At 43.6% G+C, this 21,025-nt stretch overlaps 1 protein-coding gene across 1 annotated transcript in view; it reads right to left on the reverse strand.

The window, feature by feature from the left end:
- Window positions 1-20,554, reverse strand: part of LOC129167081 (myosin-9) — a 121,475-nt gene extending 100,921 nt beyond the window's left edge. Inside the window, exons 1-4 of the mRNA XM_054751092.2 lie at window positions 20,543-20,554; window positions 19,681-19,796; window positions 17,561-17,617; window positions 14,849-15,026 (exon numbers count right to left, since the gene is read on the reverse strand). Coding sequence (XP_054607067.2) covers window positions 14,849-15,026; window positions 17,561-17,617; window positions 19,681-19,796; window positions 20,543-20,554 — 363 coding nt within the window. The remainder of the gene's footprint in view (window positions 1-14,848; window positions 15,027-17,560; window positions 17,618-19,680; window positions 19,797-20,542) is intronic.
- Window positions 20,555-21,025: the final 471 nt, after the last annotated feature.

Below are 21,025 nucleotides of genomic sequence, written 5' to 3' on the forward strand. Positions count from 1 at the left end.
GCACCATTAGTTGATAACAATGGTAGCAATGGAAGCTAACATACCAAGCTAACGTTATCTTAAACAGTTTATTTAGCTGCTGGAGCAGATTAAAACGATGATGCCTCACACTTAGATCGTTGTCACTGGTTTCGTCTTCACCCAATCACCCGTCGCATTTAGTAAAGTGAAGCCAAACTTTAGAGCGCGTTCATGTTCTTCTAGCCGGAAGTTCGGAGTTCCGAGGAGAAAGCGAACGTACCATTAGCGAAACGGAAGCTAACATATCAAGCTAATTATATTTACCTACCGGAGCAGATTAAGATGAGGATGTCTCACTTAGATCGTTGTCGCTGGTTTCATCATCACCCAGTTACCCATCACATTCAGTGAAGTGGACCCAAGCGTTAACGTGCGTTCTTTCTACCATGCTGCTCTGTTTACAACTGGCTCGCAGTGAGCGACGACATAACGCTCTTGCGCATGCGCAGCTGTCTTGGCACGTTCCCGTTATGAAGGACGGGTACCGAAACGAGGCACCGTATGAAATGACGTGAATCGGTGCTCGGTCGGTACTATGGAATTCGGTCGGTACCTTAAAAAGTACCAAATTCGGTACCCATCCCTACGTTGAAACAGAGTTAAAACTAAAATGTGCTGGATACCGGCCCTCTGGGTCCAGAAATGAATAGCCCTGGTCTAGGAACACACCATGGGAACCTAGCGCCAGAACCTTTGTACCACATAGATTGACTCACAAGGCATTCGTTTACTAGAGACCACTGCTAATGTGTTTTAAACACTAGTGAATTTGTTTGTTTGTTTTCTCTGATGGGATTGACACGCTAACGCCAAAGTAGTTTGCTGCAATCCTAAAAGGATCCAATCATACTATAAAAGACAGTAATTATTTATCACTTTCCTGATATTGGTTTAATTTGACAGGAATACAATCAGGAATGTTTTGTAAATGTGGATCAATATCACTAAAAAGCTCAAATGCAAGTGAAAATTCCAGAACAAAAGCAAACTTGCACTAGAAAGGAGTTCTACAAATCTCATGGCTGTCAGTTCAGCTGCTGTGGTTAAAGACCACAGTGTCTGTCAAAATTCTTCCAATAGCTCCAGGTCTTTAAAGCCCAGAACTCCATAATATTGTTACATAATTAATACATTACTGTGATTTTTTTTTCCCACCCTGATCTTCAAATGTGCCACCATCAGAGATGATTAAAAGTTCCCATGCGGTTTGTGTGAAGTCGTAATTCTTCAGCGAGGATTATGGGACCTCGGCTGAAGTCCGGAAGAAAGAACATCAGATCTTTTGATTTTATTTCAAATGAGTGCTTTAAGTCTTGGACTTTCATATCAGTGGAGCTCCTATTGAGAGGAAAACCTCAATGTGATCAAGTCTCATAACTTTGGCAATTTTTAAGCTTTTTTTTTTTCATCGTGTGTTTTTAGCCACAAAGACATAGAAGAGAAGAATGATGTGAGCAATCCTTGATTGGCCGATCCTTCATCGAGGATTAAGAATAGAAATGGAAAATGTAAGAACAATGACGGGAGGAATGAGATGGGAAGAGATGGAGGGAGAAGAAGAGACAGTGTTAAATGTGAGTTTTAGAGTTACAGGCAGACAGAGGAGGAGAGAGAGAGAGGGAGGGAGGCTGATATAATTGAATTAAAAAGATGGAGCGGGGCCATTTCTGAGCAGGTGGGAGTGTGGAGTGAGAATGAGTGGGCGAGATATTAACTTCTAATAAAAGAGAGATTAGAAAGTGACTAGGAGGACTGCTCTGTCTTTACCTGTGGGAGGGACGGCCCCCACATAAGCTTTCAATGCAATATGCACAACGATATTGGCTCAAATCATGGTGCACGCAGGCAAACGCATGAGCGTGCATGCACGTGGGTGCATCTCACCCAAAAGAACCACTTTCAACGTATTAAAGAAAGAAAAAGACATTTAAGGAGACGTGAGCACGCAGACATTATGCATTATCAACTTCATTCAATGATCCAACAGGCGGGCGGCAGTCATCAGATAATGAAGACGCAGCTCTCTGGGAAGCTGCTGCCAAACAGGCAATTAATTAGCTAATTGCTTAAATGAGCTTGTTGATGGCGTGCTTTTTTGGCAGCCTGTGTGAATACATTAACAAGGCTAATTCAATTAAACAGGTGCAGCTTTCACAGCTGCCTCTCTCATGGGCAACACACACACACACGCACACACACCGATCCACACGAATCCTACAGGTGTTGCGCTCGCGTTCGCTCCATTTGACTCTGATGTCTTTCTCGGGGAAACCTTGGCATTGAATCAAAAACTTAATGATATGCAGATCAAGTGGTGTGTACTCACGCATTTTTATGCGCGTGGGTGTGTGTGTGTGTGTTTGTCAGTCAGTGCTTTCGCCTCAATAGGCTGTGTGCCTTTGAATCAAAAGCACAGCTCAATAAGCTCCACCAGTAATAGTAATCTGTATAATTGAAAAGATATAAGTGGGTGGAAAACTGATTGCAGAGCTATGATAGCACATTTAAATTAGCAAACGGAATCCTGGGGGGTAAACTGGTGAAGTTAGCCAAGGAATCACAATGTGACACGGTTCGTTTGCTCAAACAGTTAGGGAATATGAGGTGTGTTAGACAAAACAGCAGGTGAAAAATAGAGCTGCTTTTTGACTCGAAGCTGCTCAGTTTGCAAACACTTAAAAGGATACAAGCGTCTAACATTTTACTGCAATCCAGGGGTTCTCAGACTTTACACTCAAAAGGGCAGAAATGATTTCTAGCTGAGGTCAAAGGTCTGGAGCAACGAGTCATAAGCCAGGTCCTCATTCATTCATTGAACTGCTTTTTTCTTTGCAGGGTTGCAAGCCTGTGGAAGGAACCTGGGGTAACCCGAGAAAACCCCATGCACGCAAACACCAGGGGGGAAAGGCTGCAGCCTGGATTTGGACCTGCAACCTTCTCACTCTGAGGAAACATTAGCACGTGAACTGTCGGAAAAGTGAATTATTACCACATTGTAACATGTGTAACACCATTAAATAGTACGTACAGATACTGTGCTGCAGCATTGTTGTTCATTCCCTCAGTCGCTGTGCATTTACTGCTTTTACTCCATCTGCCAACAGCGTTTGCTAACTAGTTGTGTTGCTGTAAACTAACTGGAAGAATGCTCACTTTAAAAGATGCGTCTTGGAGTTTAAATTTCTAAGGTAACACTTAAACTCAGATAAAAGCCCGCACTCCGATTCAGGCATGAGCTTGAATATTGCCATAGCTTCGCCATAGATTCACTTACGTCTTACAACCAAAGGAAATAAGGCAACTCCAACTTTTAACAGTAACATTTTATGTGCTCTGTAACCCCGTGTTTCCACGGGAGCCGTCAGCAGCACGTCTTGCTGCTGCTTGGCCCTTCCTACGAGACGCGAAGCAGCAGGGGAGCAGCTGTCACCGACCGAGCACGAAGTCACACGAGTGACTTCGTCAGTAAACACAACAAAAAGCAGGAGAAAACTACAACATGGTTTGTGTTTTATGTTCTGTCCGTTTTATAATCGCCAATACGGACCTGAAAAACAAAGGAGACCGCTAGCTAGGTGATAACTTCTCACGGGGCCGCACATTTAGTAACCTTTTTTAAAAGTAAAGCAACCGGAAGGCAGTATGTTCTTTATTCTGAAAATCTCGGGAGCTTCTCTCCATTTCCGCGTCTGATTTCCTGTCTTTCCTTCCCCAAAAATGTCGAACTTGACCCGTTTCAGAGGCGTCGCGCGTAGAAAATAGAACCGGCGCGTAAAGGCCGCGACATGCTGCTCCTGAGACGCGGCCGACTCGCACTGCTGACGGCTCCAGTGGAAAAGGTTCTGTTGACCACAGAGGTTCCTATCAGCAGCTATGACGTGCTGCTGCAGTAACGTGCTGCTGACGACTCCCGTGGAAAGCCGGGGTAACATTGTAGTCACACTATTTCAAACGTATTATGTTTGAATATCACATAAAACCAGAGTTCAATTTACGGGGGAGCTAGGGGGAGCCCAGCTCCCCTGAAAGGGTGACAGGCTCCCCTGCAAGTCTGCGTCTCATTCACTCAGGGGGATCCCGATAAAAGATGTAGTTTCGAACCAGGTTTCATTCGTTTTATGGACTCTCAGCGTACCGGGACTTCTTTTGAGCGGAGTGGATGGAGAGCGCTGCTTGTTTATGTACTCAAGGCAGCTGCGTCCAGCAATCAGCCACATTACATTCTCAAAGTTGGGCCACCAAAACAATTTAATTAACACGAATGTTCAAGTCTGCTCGTATTCTCTGGTACTTTCATTAATTTGGGCTTGACACGCTCTGCTGCAGGCAGAGGAGCTCGAACCCTTGTTCTGGCGACTTCACCTCACTGGCACAGCCATGCACTCCGCCATTTTGTTCTTGGTTAGATCTAATTGAACTGCTCAGTTCAAAAGTAGCTCAAGAAGTGAAAACATAGGAAAGCAAGGAAGCAGTTTTTCTGGAGGATTGAGAGGAGATACAGGAAGATAAGAGAAGGCAAGATAGGAAAACTGTCAAATAAAAACAAGAAAATGAAACAAAGTGCCTGAAAAGGAAAAGGTAGGTAGATGTATCCCACTAGACCTTTTTAACTGTATCGAACAATCATTTATGTGCATGTAATATTTATATATTTGATATAATTCAGATTACCGTCAAAATACATTCCCACACCCGGGGCCTTCCCAAAGCATTTGGGGACCCATGGGTAAACAAACTTTGGAGAAAAAACTATTTTCAACAGTAATGCGTTATCTATTGGTGTGAGAAATCAGTCAAGTAACTAAGTCAGTTTTTGAAAAACATAAGTAGTAACTGTAACTAGTTACTTTTTAAACTAACTAGCACAACATTGATGTTGAGATTTCTGCAGTTGTTTTGGGGGTCACTTGTTTTTTTGCAGGAGATCACCTGGATATCGTTGGACTCATCTTTGTTAACATTTGATCAAAACTACTATTGGTTGTGAGTAATGTTACATGTGAATTAAAAAAGGACAGATAATTAAACACTGGATTTTTCATGGTGATAGTTTATCATTTGCAGCACTCAGAAACCTTCTCAGAAACCTTTCCAGGCAATGAGTAACGAAGTCTGAACCTCATGAACATCTTAAAAAATGCGTTTCGTTTGCAGTGACGGTAAAGTGTTGAGGTGGGTGGTTGGCTAAGCTCCTTCAGAGATGATAGGACTGATTAATTTCTATCATCTCTGTCACCTCCCTGCCTTCCCCCATCCGTAGGTCTGCGTTCTCTCCCATCCCCCAGCTCCTTCAGCCACCGCTGAATATTAAATTCAGTCCTCCTCTTCTTTTTTTTTTTTTTTCTAATTTCCAGATAATCGATGTTCATTTTTCTCCCACTGTCGTCCAGCCATGACATGTTGTAGCAGCCTTCATGTTATGGATGTCTGATGGGAGTTATTGTTATCATTTTTCCTATTTGCTGCCTGTGTGTCCTGCCACACACGATGCATGGCCAAATCATTAAATGTGCTGCAAGAAATGGGCAACACCATTAGCAACTAGCAGTGGAATGTCTTTCACACGATTTTTGTTTTTCTTTGAAGGACCAACCTTTGCTTCTGCATCACATTCATATAGTTTAATGTTGTATTTGCTACCTTTATATATATATATGTGTGTGTGTGTGTGTGTGTGTGTGTGTGTGTGTGTGTGTGTGTGTGTGTGTGTGTGTGTGTGTGTGTGTGTGTGTGTGTGTGTGTGTGTGCGTCTCAGCTTAGAACAAGGGGAAAACAAAGACAAGAGTGTGTTTACCGGTAATTTTGATTCTTGTCACTGTGGTGGAACACTGAAACCATAAGAGAAACTGTGTGTATTTGTACATAAATACCAATATATGTTTTTGTGTTTGAGTTCTTTATGTGCAGATACACATCAAACCATAACACACACACACACACACACACACACACACACACACACACACACACACACACACACACACACACACACACACACACACACACACTGTGGAAAGCATCGCTCACTGTCGCGGCTGCAAATGAAATCTCATCCTCTCTAACAATCTCAGCAGCCCATTCTAAAATACCTCGCTCCCGTCTCACCGTCCCCTCCCCTCCTAATCTGAGCCGTCACTAAATCACACCCTGTGTTTCCTTCACCGATCTGCGCAGCTGTTCAACGTATTTGTCAAAAAAACACACGCTGAGCTGAGAGCATCACATGTACAACCTGAGCGCTCATTTGTGCCTATGTCAGCTTGATAGTGGTTATTTATTTATTTCCTATCCTTGCATTTTTCATCTGACTAAATGCTTTACTGCTCCATCACCTGGCTTTGTTCTCTTATTGCAAATTTGGCTGCGCTCAGGGTTCACCGTTTTCTCTCTTTGTATTGTTTTTTTTTTTTTCTCACTCTTATCATCATATTACTTCACCTCACCTTGCATGCGTGCATAGCCTGGAACTTCGCCCTGAAAGCTGGGGAAGTGGGATCTGATTTGGAAAAATGAGGGCAATAAAAAAAACACACACACAGGGATGAATGGAGGGATGTGATATAAGGTAATACGCTAACCCAATCAGCAGCCTGCTGTTTTCCGACAGTATAATCAACATATCGGCCTAATGTCATTACAGCTATATGAGAAATAATATTGCGTGAAATGATACAGCTCAGGGTGTGTGTGTGTGTGTGTGTGTGTGTGTGTGTGTGTGTGTGTGTGTGTTGCACACACAAACAGGTTCACACCGTTCAGATGTATGCATCAACCATCACCTCTTTGGTGAAGACGAACCTGCAAATGCACAACGAGGAGAAAGGGGCTGAATCCTCCATTGATGTGCACTGCATGTGAAAATGTGCACATTTAGTTCCGGCTTTGTTTTCCTTGTGCTGTTGATGAAAGAATATTATTTTAAAAGATAGAACCTTGTTCCCACAGAACAATCTAGCATGAGCAAACCGACCTGTAAGGAAAATGGAAAATGTCAGGATGCTCTCTACCAAACACCCAAGATATCTAAAGCATAAAACACTGGAAAAGCATTGTTTAATTATTATTTCTGATTATAATCGATCACTGAGTTTTTCATGCAGGGCGAACATGAAAACAGTCTCCCACACCTGTCTCCTGCATCAGCTTCTGATAGGAAATAGACGTTGAGAATCTAGGATTTAAAAATCCTGACAGATCTACATCGCATCGTTATTTTTTCATGGACTCACCCGTCTTGACTCATAACGGGGACGTTTGTTGTTGGTTTAGCGTGCAGGAAACAGCAGAGAGCTCTCAACTAGTAGAAGGTAACTGTTAGCATTAGCAACTCTACCACACAGCTTAAGCTCCTCCAGGCTTGTGTTATGTGTGGAGAGTCGCTTTGCTGTTATCCAGTCCGAGGCGAGATGTCCAAATATCAGCAAATAAGACTCTACCCCTCAGCACGACTTACAAGACCACTCCTACCGTATTGATTGAACCTGCTTTGATTGATTTGACAACATTAAAGCTCTCATTCACTAGTTTTCGACACATTTGCAGTGGTCTCTAGTATAAATGTCTTGGACAAACCTCTGGTGCTCCTGCTTCATGAAGTAGAAGTTCGCCAAAGGAGTGGGGAGCAGAAGACGGCAGGATTTCAAGTCTTAGTTTTTATTAGTCATGATATCTGGACATCTCGCATCTGATTGGCTAACAGCAATGCAACTCTTCCTCCGACTCCGTTTGTTCTGAAATGTTGATGTTTCATCTCCTCAAATAACAAAAGCCTGAAGGAGTTCTGCCATTTTGTGGAGATGCTAATCTTAACAGTTAGCTTCTAGTGGAGACTTGCTCTGCTCTCTCCTGGGTGCTAAACCAACAACAGCCCTACCCCGCTGTGAGCCAAGATGGGCTGAATGGTGATTTATAGTGTGACGTAGATCTGTGTGGCTTTTTCTGACCCGAGCGTTCCCCCATCTATTTATTTTGCCACCTAATCCCGGAGATTCATGTTCAACCTGCTTGTGAAACTCAGCATGACCAATCGTATTTCAAAGAGTAAAAAAAAACATTTTCTCATTGAACCTGCTCTTTTATCATTAACATAGGCACTCCTTTTATCTTATGTCAACATATATTCTCCCTTTGTATATTCACACACACATGCTAGCCACTAGCTCCGACACAAGAGGATATTAGTTAGCGTGTGGCTTCCATATCCTGAATACATGAGGCTGCTGATGGCCTCTATTGATGGACACTGGCGTGAAGCCATCACTCAACTTATGGAGCTTTAATTGGAGACAGCATAAAACGATAAACCAAGAAACATGCATGGCTGAACAGCCCAATGTAAACCATTAATCATGGCATAGGCAAAGACAAGTGGCCGCCACGTGCACACTAACACACACAGACACACACACACAAGCAAGGCCCTGTGTGTATGCACACAGTTGCAGAGGCATACCGCTCCTGCAGCACACACCTTGCATGTGACACACACAAACACACAGAACATGGCAGAGGCAAGAGTCCCAGTCACATATTCTCATGATAGATGACCCATTTAACTTTGATTTCTGAGAGAAATGAGCTGCCAGCGATACAGGGTTACCACACACAAGTGCATGGTGCACGTGCACACACACACACACACACCCTAACTCATTCATATTATTCACAGACACTAGGCTACATATATGAACTCTCATTTTACATTTACCTTCTATGGAAATGTGAGTTTGTTTCATTTTTAAGAACTGCATTCAAACCTGCGTTCTCCTTTACAGTGATCCCTCACTACTTCGCGGTTTGTTTATCGCGGATTCACGACTTTGCGGATTTTTTCTTTGGAGCCTTATTCAAGGGAAATTCGCCTATTCGCGTTATTTTTCACCGATTCGCGGTATTTTTCTATGCGAAATATCAAGAAATTCCTGTTTTTTTCCATCAATTTCATCATAAAATGCACTTTTTGTAATAAAACAATAAAAAACCAAGTAAAAATTTTTTTCTATGTAAAGGGAGGGTTTTAAAAGTCTGAATACTGAATACGTACCTGTTAAATAAATGCTGTAAATATGGTGTCCCTACTTCGCGGATTTTCACCTATCGCGGCCAGGTCTGGAACGCATCTACCGCGATAAACGAGGGATCACTGTACTTAGTCTTACACACACACACACACACACACACACACACACACACACACACACACACACACACACACACACACACACACAGTGCCTCTAATTTGCATGAAACAACTTAAAATAAGGGAATAATTTGTAATGTTAGCAATCAGAAGTGAAGTAATTCATCAGTAGCCGTGTCTAGCACAACTCTGCAGGTTATTAATACTAATCTAAAAGCACACACTGCAAGAAAAATCTGCACAATCTCAAAGAGAAGAAAAAAAGGGAAAAGATTAACATGAAGCAAGGAGAAAACCTGTTAACACACACACACATGCTTTTACACACATTTACCATTAAGACATTGGTTGTGGCAATCGGCATGATGTACATTTTCCTGAATTTAACTTTACTTTGTTTTCTTTACAGTCAAAAAGCTTCAGGAAGATTTAACTCTAAACTAAATCAGGTCTGATTTCCCTGTTTTTATCACTGAACCACTGCAGCTCCTAAGCTTCAATCATGCATTTTATAAGAAATAAAACCAAAGTAAAAGCCGACTGATGCCGTTTAAACGAGAATGGAAATGTAAAGAACAAAGTGTGGGATAAAAACTACATTTTCATACAGAAACTGGAATAGAGATGTGTTTAATTGGAGGAAGAAAAGGCTACAGGAATTTTATTAGAAGACGAATGCTCGCGTTAAAAAGCAAACTGAGAGGTGACTGCCGCTCTTACTGCAGCAAGGTTACTCATCAAATGATATAAAGACTGAAAAATCTCAAGGTCTCAGGGTCTGTCTACTCAAATGGCAGAAAAAAGGACAAGAGTGTGACAGAAATGATGATTCTCATAAAAAAATTGTGTTAATTCTTAATAGTTTTGAGAGCAAGTGTATCTACAGTCAAATGCTAATCCTCTTCTGTTTCTTCTAATGCAATTTTCAACCTCACGCAACAAACTGCACCCCGCCACGTTCACTGTCCAGTGACTTATGAAACAGTGTTGATATTTAGACAAGATAGATGGTCCATTCGAAGGATAAAAACCTTTTAAATTCACACAAACACATGCTACACATGCACACACGTCCCATACCGCAGCTGAAGCCCCTCAGCGATCCTCTGTCCTCACATGCTTGGTTTCCCCATCTAATTGCTGCCATTCATCAGTGAGTTTGTGTGTGTGCAAAAAAGAAAGAGAGTGTGTGTATTTCATGTACATTGTGTTTTTTGTCCCTTTCCTACGATTCTGTCGCTGCGCATTTATGAAAAACAGTGGTGTGAAAAATGCAAACGCGTATTCAGAGAGACAGGTAGACTGAAGGATCTAGAGATGGACACAAATGTGTACGCTCACTGCTGTGGGGCACACCAAAGCTGTCAGCATTAAACCTGCTGCCCTGCTCTCCGATTTGCCAAGTGGAATCAGTCTCACGTCCTACTGCAGGCTTCTTTTTTTATTGGGGATTAAACATAAAAGAGGAATTTTATTTAGTAAAAATGATACTCGTTCATTCTCTGTTCCACCTGGATGTCATTGGGAGCTGGTGTCTAACTCCAGCAGCCTTAGAAGAAGAAGAAGAAGAAGAAGAAGAAGAAGAAGAAGAAGAAGAAGAAGAAGAAGAAGAAGAAGAAGAAGAAGAAGAAGAAGAAGAAGAAGAAGAAGAAGAAGAAGAAGAAGAAGAAGAAGAAGAAGAAGAAGAAGAAGAAGAAGAAGAAGAAGAAGAAGAAGAAGAAGAAGAAGAAGAAGAAGAAGAAGAAGAAGAAGAAGAAGAAGAAGAAGAAGAAGAAGAAGAAGAAGAAGAAGAAGAAGAAGAAGAAGAAGAAGAAGAAGAAGAAGAAGAAGAAGAAGAAGAAGAAGAAGAAGAAGAAGAAATCATTTCTATAGCGCCTCTCAAGATAAAAATCACGAGGCGCTTCCCAAAAACAAAAACAAAAAATAAAAAAATTGTAAAAATATAAAAAGCATTTCGAAAATGTTTAAAATATATTTAAAATGAGCAAGAATAAGCTATTGCGATTTAAAAGAAAAAATGTTAAGAAAGAGAGAAAGTGAATAGGAAAGAGGGAAATCAGTGGACCCTGAGGAAGGTGGAATAGGTGGCGAGAGCAGAATAGAGAGTGGTGAAGAAGGTCATACAAAAGCCAGCTTGAACAAGTGAGTCTTCAGCTGTTTTTTAAAGGAGACCCCTGAGTCCACTGACCTCAGGCTCAGGGGGAGAGAGTTCCAGAGTCTGGGGCCCACAGCAGCAAATGATCTGTCACCTTTGACCTTTAGCCTGGTGCTGCACAACCAGTAGGCTTTGGTCACTGGACCTCAGGGACCTGCTGGGGGTGTAGGGACTAAGAAGATCACCAATGTAAGATGTTGCTTGTCCATGTAAGGCCCTATAGACCAGAACCAGGATCTTGAAATGAACCCTGAAGTTGACTGGCAGCCAGTGAAGCTGGAGGAGAAGCGGGGTGATGTGGGTGTGTTTGGAGGACTTGGTCAGAAGCTGAGCACAGGCGTTCTGAACCACCTGTAGACGGTTCAGGGAGGTTCTGCTCAGACACGTGAAAAGAGAGTTACAGTAGTCCAAGCGTGAGGAGATGAAGGTGTGGAGAACTGTCTCAAGTTCAGAGCGGGACAGAATGGGACTCAGCTTAGCAACGTTCCTGAGATGGAAGAAGGAGGAGCGAACAAGAGAACTGCAGACAAGAGACGGGGAATATCCTGGACAGGAAGTCAATCTGTCCCGGAGAGACATGCCGGTTTAGGAAAAGAACTTGGGTACATACGACCTTGTGTTCATCAAGTGCATTGTGAAGCATAAGCATGCCAAGTCTGTCGGTGGCAGTAGTTCACCAAATCTTTGGCGCCTTTGCTGAAAAACATTCCTTGGAATAACAAGGTGGCGAGAAATAACCGTCCTTAACGTTGCACATGTGATGTCAGAGCAGCTTTGTGACAGGGAGTGATGATACAAAGTTTAAAACCCTGGTTATTTACGTCCACAAGCAAACAATTCAATTCAATTCAAAAATACTTTATTAATCCCAGAGGGAAATTAGAGACGCTGACAACGAAGGATTTCCAAATCTCCATTTCGGTTGAGGTTTTTGAAAGAATCGTTTTTGGTGCCGTTTATCTTCACTTTCATGTGGATAAGAGGCCAAACCGTAGGAAAGGATCTTTGTTTTGTGATATTCACGGCCACACATGGGCAGCAGTAGCTCAGGAGGTAGAGTGGGTCGCCCAATAATCGGCTAGTTGCAGGTTCGATCCTAGCTCTGACCAGAGAATGCTGCTGTCGTGTCCTTGGGCAAAACACCTAACCCGCCTTGCCTGCTGGTGGTGATCAGAGGGACTGGTGGCACCTGTGTCCAGCAGCCTCCCCTCCGTCAGTGCGCCCTAGGGGCAGCTGTGGCTACATTATAGCTCATCCCCACCAGCGTGTGAATGGGTGAAAGACTGACTGTGTTGTGAAGCGCCTTGGGGGGTTGTAGAACCCTCAGAAGGCACTACACAAATACAATTTCTGTTATCATTTACATGAGTACATTACCCCTACTTCACACTGGAAGCATCAGCAGAGCGACACGGTTTACTCGCTACTGTCGCTACGGTCCAGTACACACCGAGAGCATCTCACTAGGCAGCCCAAAAATAACCAATCAGAAAAAAGACGGAAATCCCGACTGTACCGCACAATGCTGTAGATTTCTAGTTGTAGTAAAAATAATAGCCTCTGGCAACGGCGCAAACATCTTTTATTTTTTTAGAAGAAATGTTTTTAGTGCTTCTACTTGTGGTTCTAAAGACATTTGAGTCATTTAGAACAGAGGAAAGAGCCGCAGCGAACTCCGCCGCTGTCTTCGTTGCTCATGAGGAACTGAGCGTCGCTGTAGTTTTTTTAGTCGTCGTCTTCTTCCGCTTATCCGGGTCCGGGTCGCGGGGGCAGAATCCCCACTAGGGAGCTCCAGACCATCCTCTCCCAGGCCACCTCCACCAGCTCCTCCGGCAGGACCCCAAGGTGTTCCCGGACCAGATTGGAGATGTAACCTCTCCAACGTGTCCTGGGTCGACCCGGGGGCCTCCTGCCGGCAGGACATGCCCGAAACACCTCCCCAGGGAGGCGTCCAGGAGGCTTCCTGACCAGATGCCCAAACCACCTCAAATGACTCCTTTCGATCTGGAGGAGCAGCGGTTCTACTCCGAGTCCCTCCCGAATGTCCGAGCTCCTCACCCTATCTCTAAGGCTGAGCCCGGCCACCCTACGGAGGAAACTCATTTCGGCCGCTTGTATCCGCGATCTCATTCTTTCGGTCATTACCCAAAGCTCATGACCATAGGTGAGGATTGGGACGTAGATCGACCGGTAAATCGAGAGCCTGGCTTTCTGGCTCAGCTCCCTCTTCACCACGACAGATCGGCTCAGCGTCCGCATCACTGCAGACGCCGAACCAATCCGCCTGTCGATTTCCCGATCCCTCCTACCCTCACTCGTGAACAAGACCCCGAGATACATAAACTCCTCCACTTGAGGTAGGACCTCTCTCCCGACCCGGCGTTGGCAAGCCACCCTTTTCCGGTCGAGTAGTTTTTGTAGCTGTAGTAAAAATGGAGTCTGACGACAGCGCAGACATCTTTCTTTAGAAGAAAGGCTTTTAGCGCTTCTACTTGTTGTAGTTTTAGAGACATGTTCAAATCATTTAGAACAAAGGAAAGAGCCGCGGCGAACTCCACTTCAATCACCATGTTTATGACAAACTCAGCGTTATGGTGTGTGATGCACGCTACTCTGCGCTGATTGGCTCGGTTAGAATTCTCATGGGGTGGGGTTATTTGGACAGGAGAGTTCCCAGACTCTTTCTCTGTGCAGAATTAAATAGAGGAGGAGTCTGGCAGGCCAGGCTATAGATAGATATGAATTTGCATCACTGCAATAGTCTTATTTTGAAAATTACCGGGGGTTTAGACTGAAGCCGTGTGTGATTTCCTGTCTAGCTCTATGATATCTGTAGAAATGTCCAAGAAGCAGCAAAAACAGAACCTTATCCCATCTTCAGCAGCTCATTTTCATTGCTATATAGCCAAACTCTGATAGGTCCTTTACCGGTGGTGGCCCAGAGTGTTTCCTGCATTGTGAAGGGGGGCTCACTCATTAGAAAGCATCCCAACATGGTGCAGTCATAATGAACGTGGTTACGAAGCAGGTTCAGTCAAAATAAAGCTGAAATTCACGGTCATTTCAATGTGGTAATATTCCAAAGTGACAACAAATCAGACGGATTTGATTTTTTTCAGAAGAAAATATGAGTTCTGATGAGCAAATGTGTGTGTGTGGATTCTTTAGGTCAGTGTGCGTTTGTCCATCGGAATATTTAATAAGTGTGTGTGTGTGTGTGTGTGTGTGTGCGTGTGTGTGTGTGTGTGTGTGTGTGTGTGTGTGTGTGTGCGTGTGCGTGTGTTCACCATGATAATTTCTCAGTTTATGTTGTGGTGGTGATGAGGACGGTGATGGGGGTGGGAGCGGGGGTGGGGTAAACAGATAAGCAATCCACAGTCCAATCCTTCATCCTGCTCTGATTATAAATCAGCTGGAGCTCTCAGAAGCAATCAGCAAGAGCAATCTGCAGCCGGCACAGACACCTTATCAATCAGAGGGGACCATCACACTGTCACACACTCGCATAAAACCAAAGACACACACACACTCACCCGTCTGCATGATCCTGCAAACACAGCGGCCGCACACTCTTGGACACAAAGGCAGGTACAGTATGCTGTAGTTACACATCCTCGCCCGTAGCTTCTCTCCTCCTTTTGAATTTCCTTTTCTTTTTCTTCTTGGGAAACAGGAAGGGAGCTGCAACAAGAGTTTCCTGCAGCTAGCTGCCTGCCAGCCGTGAACCAGTGGAGAACAGAGACATATCACTCCTAATTACAGTCTGATATTAATAACAGGGAAAATATTAATCTTGGAGGTAAACTCTAAGCCGCTTACAGAAAAATTGCAAATAAATCAGATTACCTTATAGGAATATCCTCAAAATGGGGTGGGGGGCTGGGGGGTAATGAGAAACCTGGGTCCAACCCCTCTCCTCTGTCATTTCCCTTTCTTCAGTCTCCTGCTGGATTTGAAAAAAAAGGTGTGATGGTGTGTACACGTCTGGGTGTGTGTTTGTGAGTATGTTTGTGTATTTATCAAGCTGCACTTCAAACCCCACCACCCTCATCGCCTCTCTTCTTCCCTTTCTCTCTCTCCCTCTCTCTACCATTGTATTCATTTTTCACCTCCAATTTTATTTTTTCATCAGTTGAGGGGGCGCCGCTGAGCAGATTCAATTAGGCTCTGTGATTGGGCCGCTGGCATTCAGCGGGGTCACGCAAAGGTTAAAGAATTCAGTGGCGCAAACATGATTATGGCTCTGTAGCATTTGATCAGAAGTCGGGTTTGTCAAGGCAAAGCGGAGCTCCTCGGTTACGCGGACTGGGAGGACCAGCGTGGTCAGTGATGTGGGAGCTTTTCCCAGTGTTGGTGTAATGGATTCTTCCACTTAATGATAATTGCATGCTGAAGAGGCTTTAAGTGAAACGCAGACACAAACAGTGACCAGAGAATGAAAGATCGCTCATTCCTAAATTTGATTTAGGGTCAGGGTTGGGATTAGGATTAAAAGTAGTTTGATACATAAAACGTTTAAATACATTTTCTAAAGATATGAAACACCAACAATAATCCATACAGTACCAATCGGATGTTTTTGGATGAGTAGCTGAATCTAGAATTTGGATTAGTTCTGAATAAATATGCTTTAATGAAGAGGACCCGGCACATATCGGTATCTGCAACCAGGATTTAGACTATCTGTTGTTTCCTGGTAAAACAGCCAAACTCAAACAGCCCAAGTTTTCAGTTAAAATATCTAAATTACCTTGAAATATACCCTTGCAAGGGTGATGGAGGGAGCATGGGAGTTTGCCCAACCAATCCACATGTGTTTTGTGGATTTTGAGAAGGCTGATGACAGTGTCACCAGGGGCACCCTGTGGGGGACGCTCCAGGAGTATGGGGTGGGTGGCCTTTTGTTAAGGGCCATTCAGTCCCTTTACCAGAGGAGCTTGAGTTTGGTCCACATAGCCGGTAGTAAGTCGGACCTGTTCCCGGTGAGGGTTGGACTCCACCAGGGCTGCCCTTTGTCACCGGTTCTGTTCATTACCTTAATGGACAGAATTTCTAGGCGCAGCCGTGGTGTGGAGTGTGTCGAGTTTGGTGGCAGGAGAACCTCGTCTCTGCTTTTTGCGGATGATGTGGTCCTCCTAGCTTCATCCAGCTCTGACCTTCAGCTCTTGCTGGGTAGGTTCACGGCCGAGTGTGAAGCTGCTGGGATGAGGATCAGCACCTCCAAATCTGAGACCATGGTTCTCGACCGGAAAAGGGTGGCTTGCCAACGCCGGGTCGGGAGAGAGGTCCTACCTCAAGTGGAGGAGTTTAAGTATCTCTGGGTCTTGTTCACGAGTGAGGGTAGGAGGGATCGGGAGATCGACAGGTGGATTGGTTCGGCGTCTGCAGTGATACGGACGCTGAGCCGATCTGTCGTGGTGAAGAGGGAGCTGAGCCAGAAAGCCAGGCTCTCAATTTACCGGTCGATCTACGTCTCAAACCTCACCTATGGTCATGAGCTTTGGGTAATGACCGAAAGAACAAGATCGCGGATACAAGCGGCCAAAATGAGTTTCCTCCGTAGGGTGGCCGGGCTCAGCCTTAGAGATAGGGTGAGGAGCTCGGACATAAGGGAGGGACTCGGAGTAGAACCGCTGCTCCTCCAGATCGAAAGGAGTCATTTGAGGTGGTTTGGGCATCTGGTCAGGATGCCTCCTGGACGCCTCCCTGGGGAGGTGTTTCGGGCATGTCCTGCCGGCAGAAGGCCCCCGGGTCGACCCAGGACATGTTGGAGAGGTTACATCTCCAATCTGGTCCGGGAACACCTTGGGGTCCTGCCAGAGGTACTGGTGGAGGTGGCCGGGGAGAGGACGGTCTGGAGCTCCCTAGTTCGGATGCTGCCCCCGCGACCCGGACCCGGATAAGCGGAGGAAGACGATGACGAAGACCTTGAAATATTTCACTGGATTATTTTTACTTTGAAGATGTTTCACAGTCAATTTTTAAAAAAAGATTTCATGACAAAAAAAAGTCTATTTTTGTCCCTGATTGTTACAACACAACTTAAACATAACACATCTCATGATATAAAGAAGGTCGTTACTCTAAGAAATAAAAATAAAAATGGCCTATATTTCATATAGGGCCTTCTAGAGTCCTGGAACCCCCCAAGGTGCTTTATAACACAATCAGTCATTCACCCATTCACACACACATTCACACACACATTCACACACTGGTGGTGAGGAGCTCAAATGTAGCCATACCTCCCCTGGGGTGCACTGACAGAGGTGAGGCTGCTGAGCATCGGCACCACCAGCAGGCTATGTGGGTTAAGTGTCTTACCCAAGGACACAACAGCAGCCAGTATTGAACCTACAACCTTCCCATTACTCAACAACCTGATGTATCTTCTGAGCTACAGCAGTCCCTCCTCCTCATTAAAAGTAATTTAAAAAGGTAATTTTACTGTAGACAACAGAAAAACTAATTAAATATCTTTACTAATTAATGTAAATTGCATAATATTTTCTCTAAATTTATATATTTGTAGGAAACTATGACGAAATTCAACAACAGAAACAATTTAGTCAGTCAAGATGCTCTTTTGGTAATTTATTGGCACGGTCGAGTCAGAACCCAAACGAAAGTACTGTTTACTGAACAGCCGATGACGGCTGAGGTCATTCAGAAAACATGCAAATTATATTTCTAAATGCTTTTATGTGTGTTTTGTTTGGTGTGGGTATGTGCTGGAGAAGTCCTTTTTACTTTTACTTTATTTTGATTCTATTTTTAAAAAATAAGGTAATAAATGTCCATCTTTACTACATTATTCACTAAAGGACATTTTAGTCCCTGTTATAAAGTTTGTGAATCTGTTTGTTAGGCATCACTAATTATGCATATGTTTGTGTGTGTGCGTGCGTACACACATGAGTAAGTGTGTGTGTGTGTGTGTGTGTGTCAGTACGCATGTGTGTGTGTCTATATGTGTGTGAGTGTGCATGCATATGTGTGTGAGTGTATGTGCATGCATTTTTGTGTGCGTGCGGGTGTGTGCACATGTGTGTGTGTGAGTGTGTGCGTGTGTGTGTGCGTGTATATGTGTGTGAGTGCGTACGTGTGTGTGTGTGTGTGTGTGTGTGTGCCTGTGTGTGTGTGTGTGTGTGTGTGTGTGGTGTGCCTGTGTGTGTGTGTGTGTGTGTGTGTGTGTGTGTGTGTGTGCGCGCGCGTGTGTGTATACAGGTGGAATACAACGCTGCACTACTGAACATTAAAAAAGGACAGATATATACGCAAAATAATTCCATCTCGTTTCATTTTGCTCTTTCACACACACACACACACACACACACACACACACACACACACACACACACACACACACACACAGGGAGTAGCAGTAATAAAGCCCACCCTTGCAGTGAAATTAAAGCTAGTCAATGATACTGCGTGCTGAGTACACATTAAATCATTTTTATACCCGGATGAAACAACCAACACACCACCGGCTTGGCACATGTATCCAGTATCACCCAGAGGCCGAGAGAACACAAACAAAAACAGCAACTAAATCAAATATCATATTGGATGTGTCAGATTCATGTCGCAACAAGAGATTAATACTAAATATAGGAAATATGGTACAATAAGAGCAAAAGATCTTTTTATATTCAGAATGACCGAGCGCAGAGCACATTATGAGATATTGGATTGATAACAGGCTGTGATGCCGTTGTTCGTGGAGTATAATAGAACAATGACGCTGCTCCTGGGTAAGCAGAGATTGCAATATGATTCTAATGTGTTTTATAGACACCAGCCCTTCACTGGAAGGAAATTGTGTCAATAAATAAGCAGACTCGCATTTTAAGACAAAGGGAATCAAAGTAAATGAAAAAGAGAACAATCACACTTGTACTGCAAGGTTTTGCTAGTATAAAATATCTTATTTAGCTCGGTCGTGTGCCACTGCTGACAGATATTTTTTTAGGAGCACCAGCCAATCACTTTGTTTCTTCGCAACAGGGGACGCTGTCGGCGTAGAGTTCAAACCACACAGATCTGTTTGGTACCATGTTTTTAATCGTCTGTCTCTGAGTCTCTCAAACGTGTCGTACACTTCCTGGATTCTCGTAAATGCCTCTGTCCCACCTAACCCCCTGCTGAGCAATCCCTATTCTATACTCCAGATGGATATTTACATGCCCCACACCATGGAGAGCAAACAAGCTCATTTAAAAGTTCACATGCTAATGTGTGACATTTAATCCAAACTTTACACGGGGAAAAGGACACGCTACAATACATTTTGATTCATTTCTTGTCTGTGAATCTCATCATCTTCTGACTGCCTTATTTATGAGTTAAAAAGGCGGGATACCTTAGAGGAGAACGAGGGGGCGGAAGAGGAAAGAGGGACTTTACGCTTGTAAAACCGGGCCGGATAGTGACGTGCACCTCCTTACTCTTCTTTGTTGTTTTCTTTTCATTCACATTCTGGTTCCATACACAAAATATTGCTAAAGTAGCTTAATTCATGCATATGACATTTATTATCTACAGTATTTTTAATCAATCAAGTTTAGGGTTCAACAAGCTTGTAACATCCTGGGTTTTAGCGGTTTTATCTGCAGCTCATTAGCACCGTTTATTCCATGCGTCGGTCCAAGCACATAGCTAAGATGTTTAGGAGTTTTCTGGTAAATGCACTTGGAAAGAGGTGTGTGCACTTCCTCAGAGACAATAGTCTAGAGATACAACACTCTGTCACTTTGCTATTTTAAGAGGGTGGGAAGAATGGAAAATGGAAAAACCGAAAAGTCAGCCAAAGGGGCTGCGGTTGGGAGGGATGGATGGTGTTGTGTGTGTGTGTGTGTGTGTGTGTGTGTGTGTGTGTGTGTGTGTGTGTGTATACTAAATCTCTGACATGTGACTGCATGCACTGCACATAATTCCCATGCATATCCATGTGTGAGGTGGATTGTTTTGGGATCAGTGCTGATTTTTTTCTTGTTATAACCCTCACTATTATCCTTGAAGCATTCACGCACGTGAAACACAGACATCAAAAAAAGCTTATAATAATAAAGTATTTAGGGGTTAATTGTCTTCATGCTGGAACAGTGAGCAGCTCCTGCCACCGATTCCAACATAAAGTTTGTAATAAAAAAAAACAACACATTTTACTTGTAAACTAAAAAAAATCAGACATGACTAAAATAAATGTTAAAACAGTAGCTCACTAAGGTTACCATGGTAACCAGACACCCATGTCTTACGCTCTGACAGCAAAATGAAAGTAAAGAAGACGATGAAGAAACGTAGTTGCTGTGAAGGAGCTGCTGTAGGTTCTGAATGGAGAGGGTTGGGCTGTGGAAAGGTTAACAAAATAAACTTACATTAACTGCAACAACATTTTTAAAGACAAAGTTCACTGAGAACCATTTTTGACTCGACTTGAGTCTCTTTGAGTTTCACGTGCAGATTGAACATGAACACAGTCTTCCACCTTTATTTCCTGCATTAGTCATCGATGGGAATAGACGGGGAAATGCTCAGATTTTAAAAAGTCAGTAAATTGCATGATCCATTGAATATTTGCATATGTAGCTCATGACGAGGAAGGCTGTTGTTGATGTAACATCCAGGAGAGAGCAGAGTGTGCCTCAGCTAGTAGAAGCTAACTGTTAGCATTAGCAACTCCACAATATGGCAGAACGACTTCA

The sequence above is a fragment of the Nothobranchius furzeri genome, chromosome 7 (assembly GCF_043380555.1).
Source record: "Nothobranchius furzeri strain GRZ-AD chromosome 7, NfurGRZ-RIMD1, whole genome shotgun sequence".
NCBI classification, from domain to species: domain Eukaryota; kingdom Metazoa; phylum Chordata; class Actinopteri; order Cyprinodontiformes; family Nothobranchiidae; genus Nothobranchius; species Nothobranchius furzeri.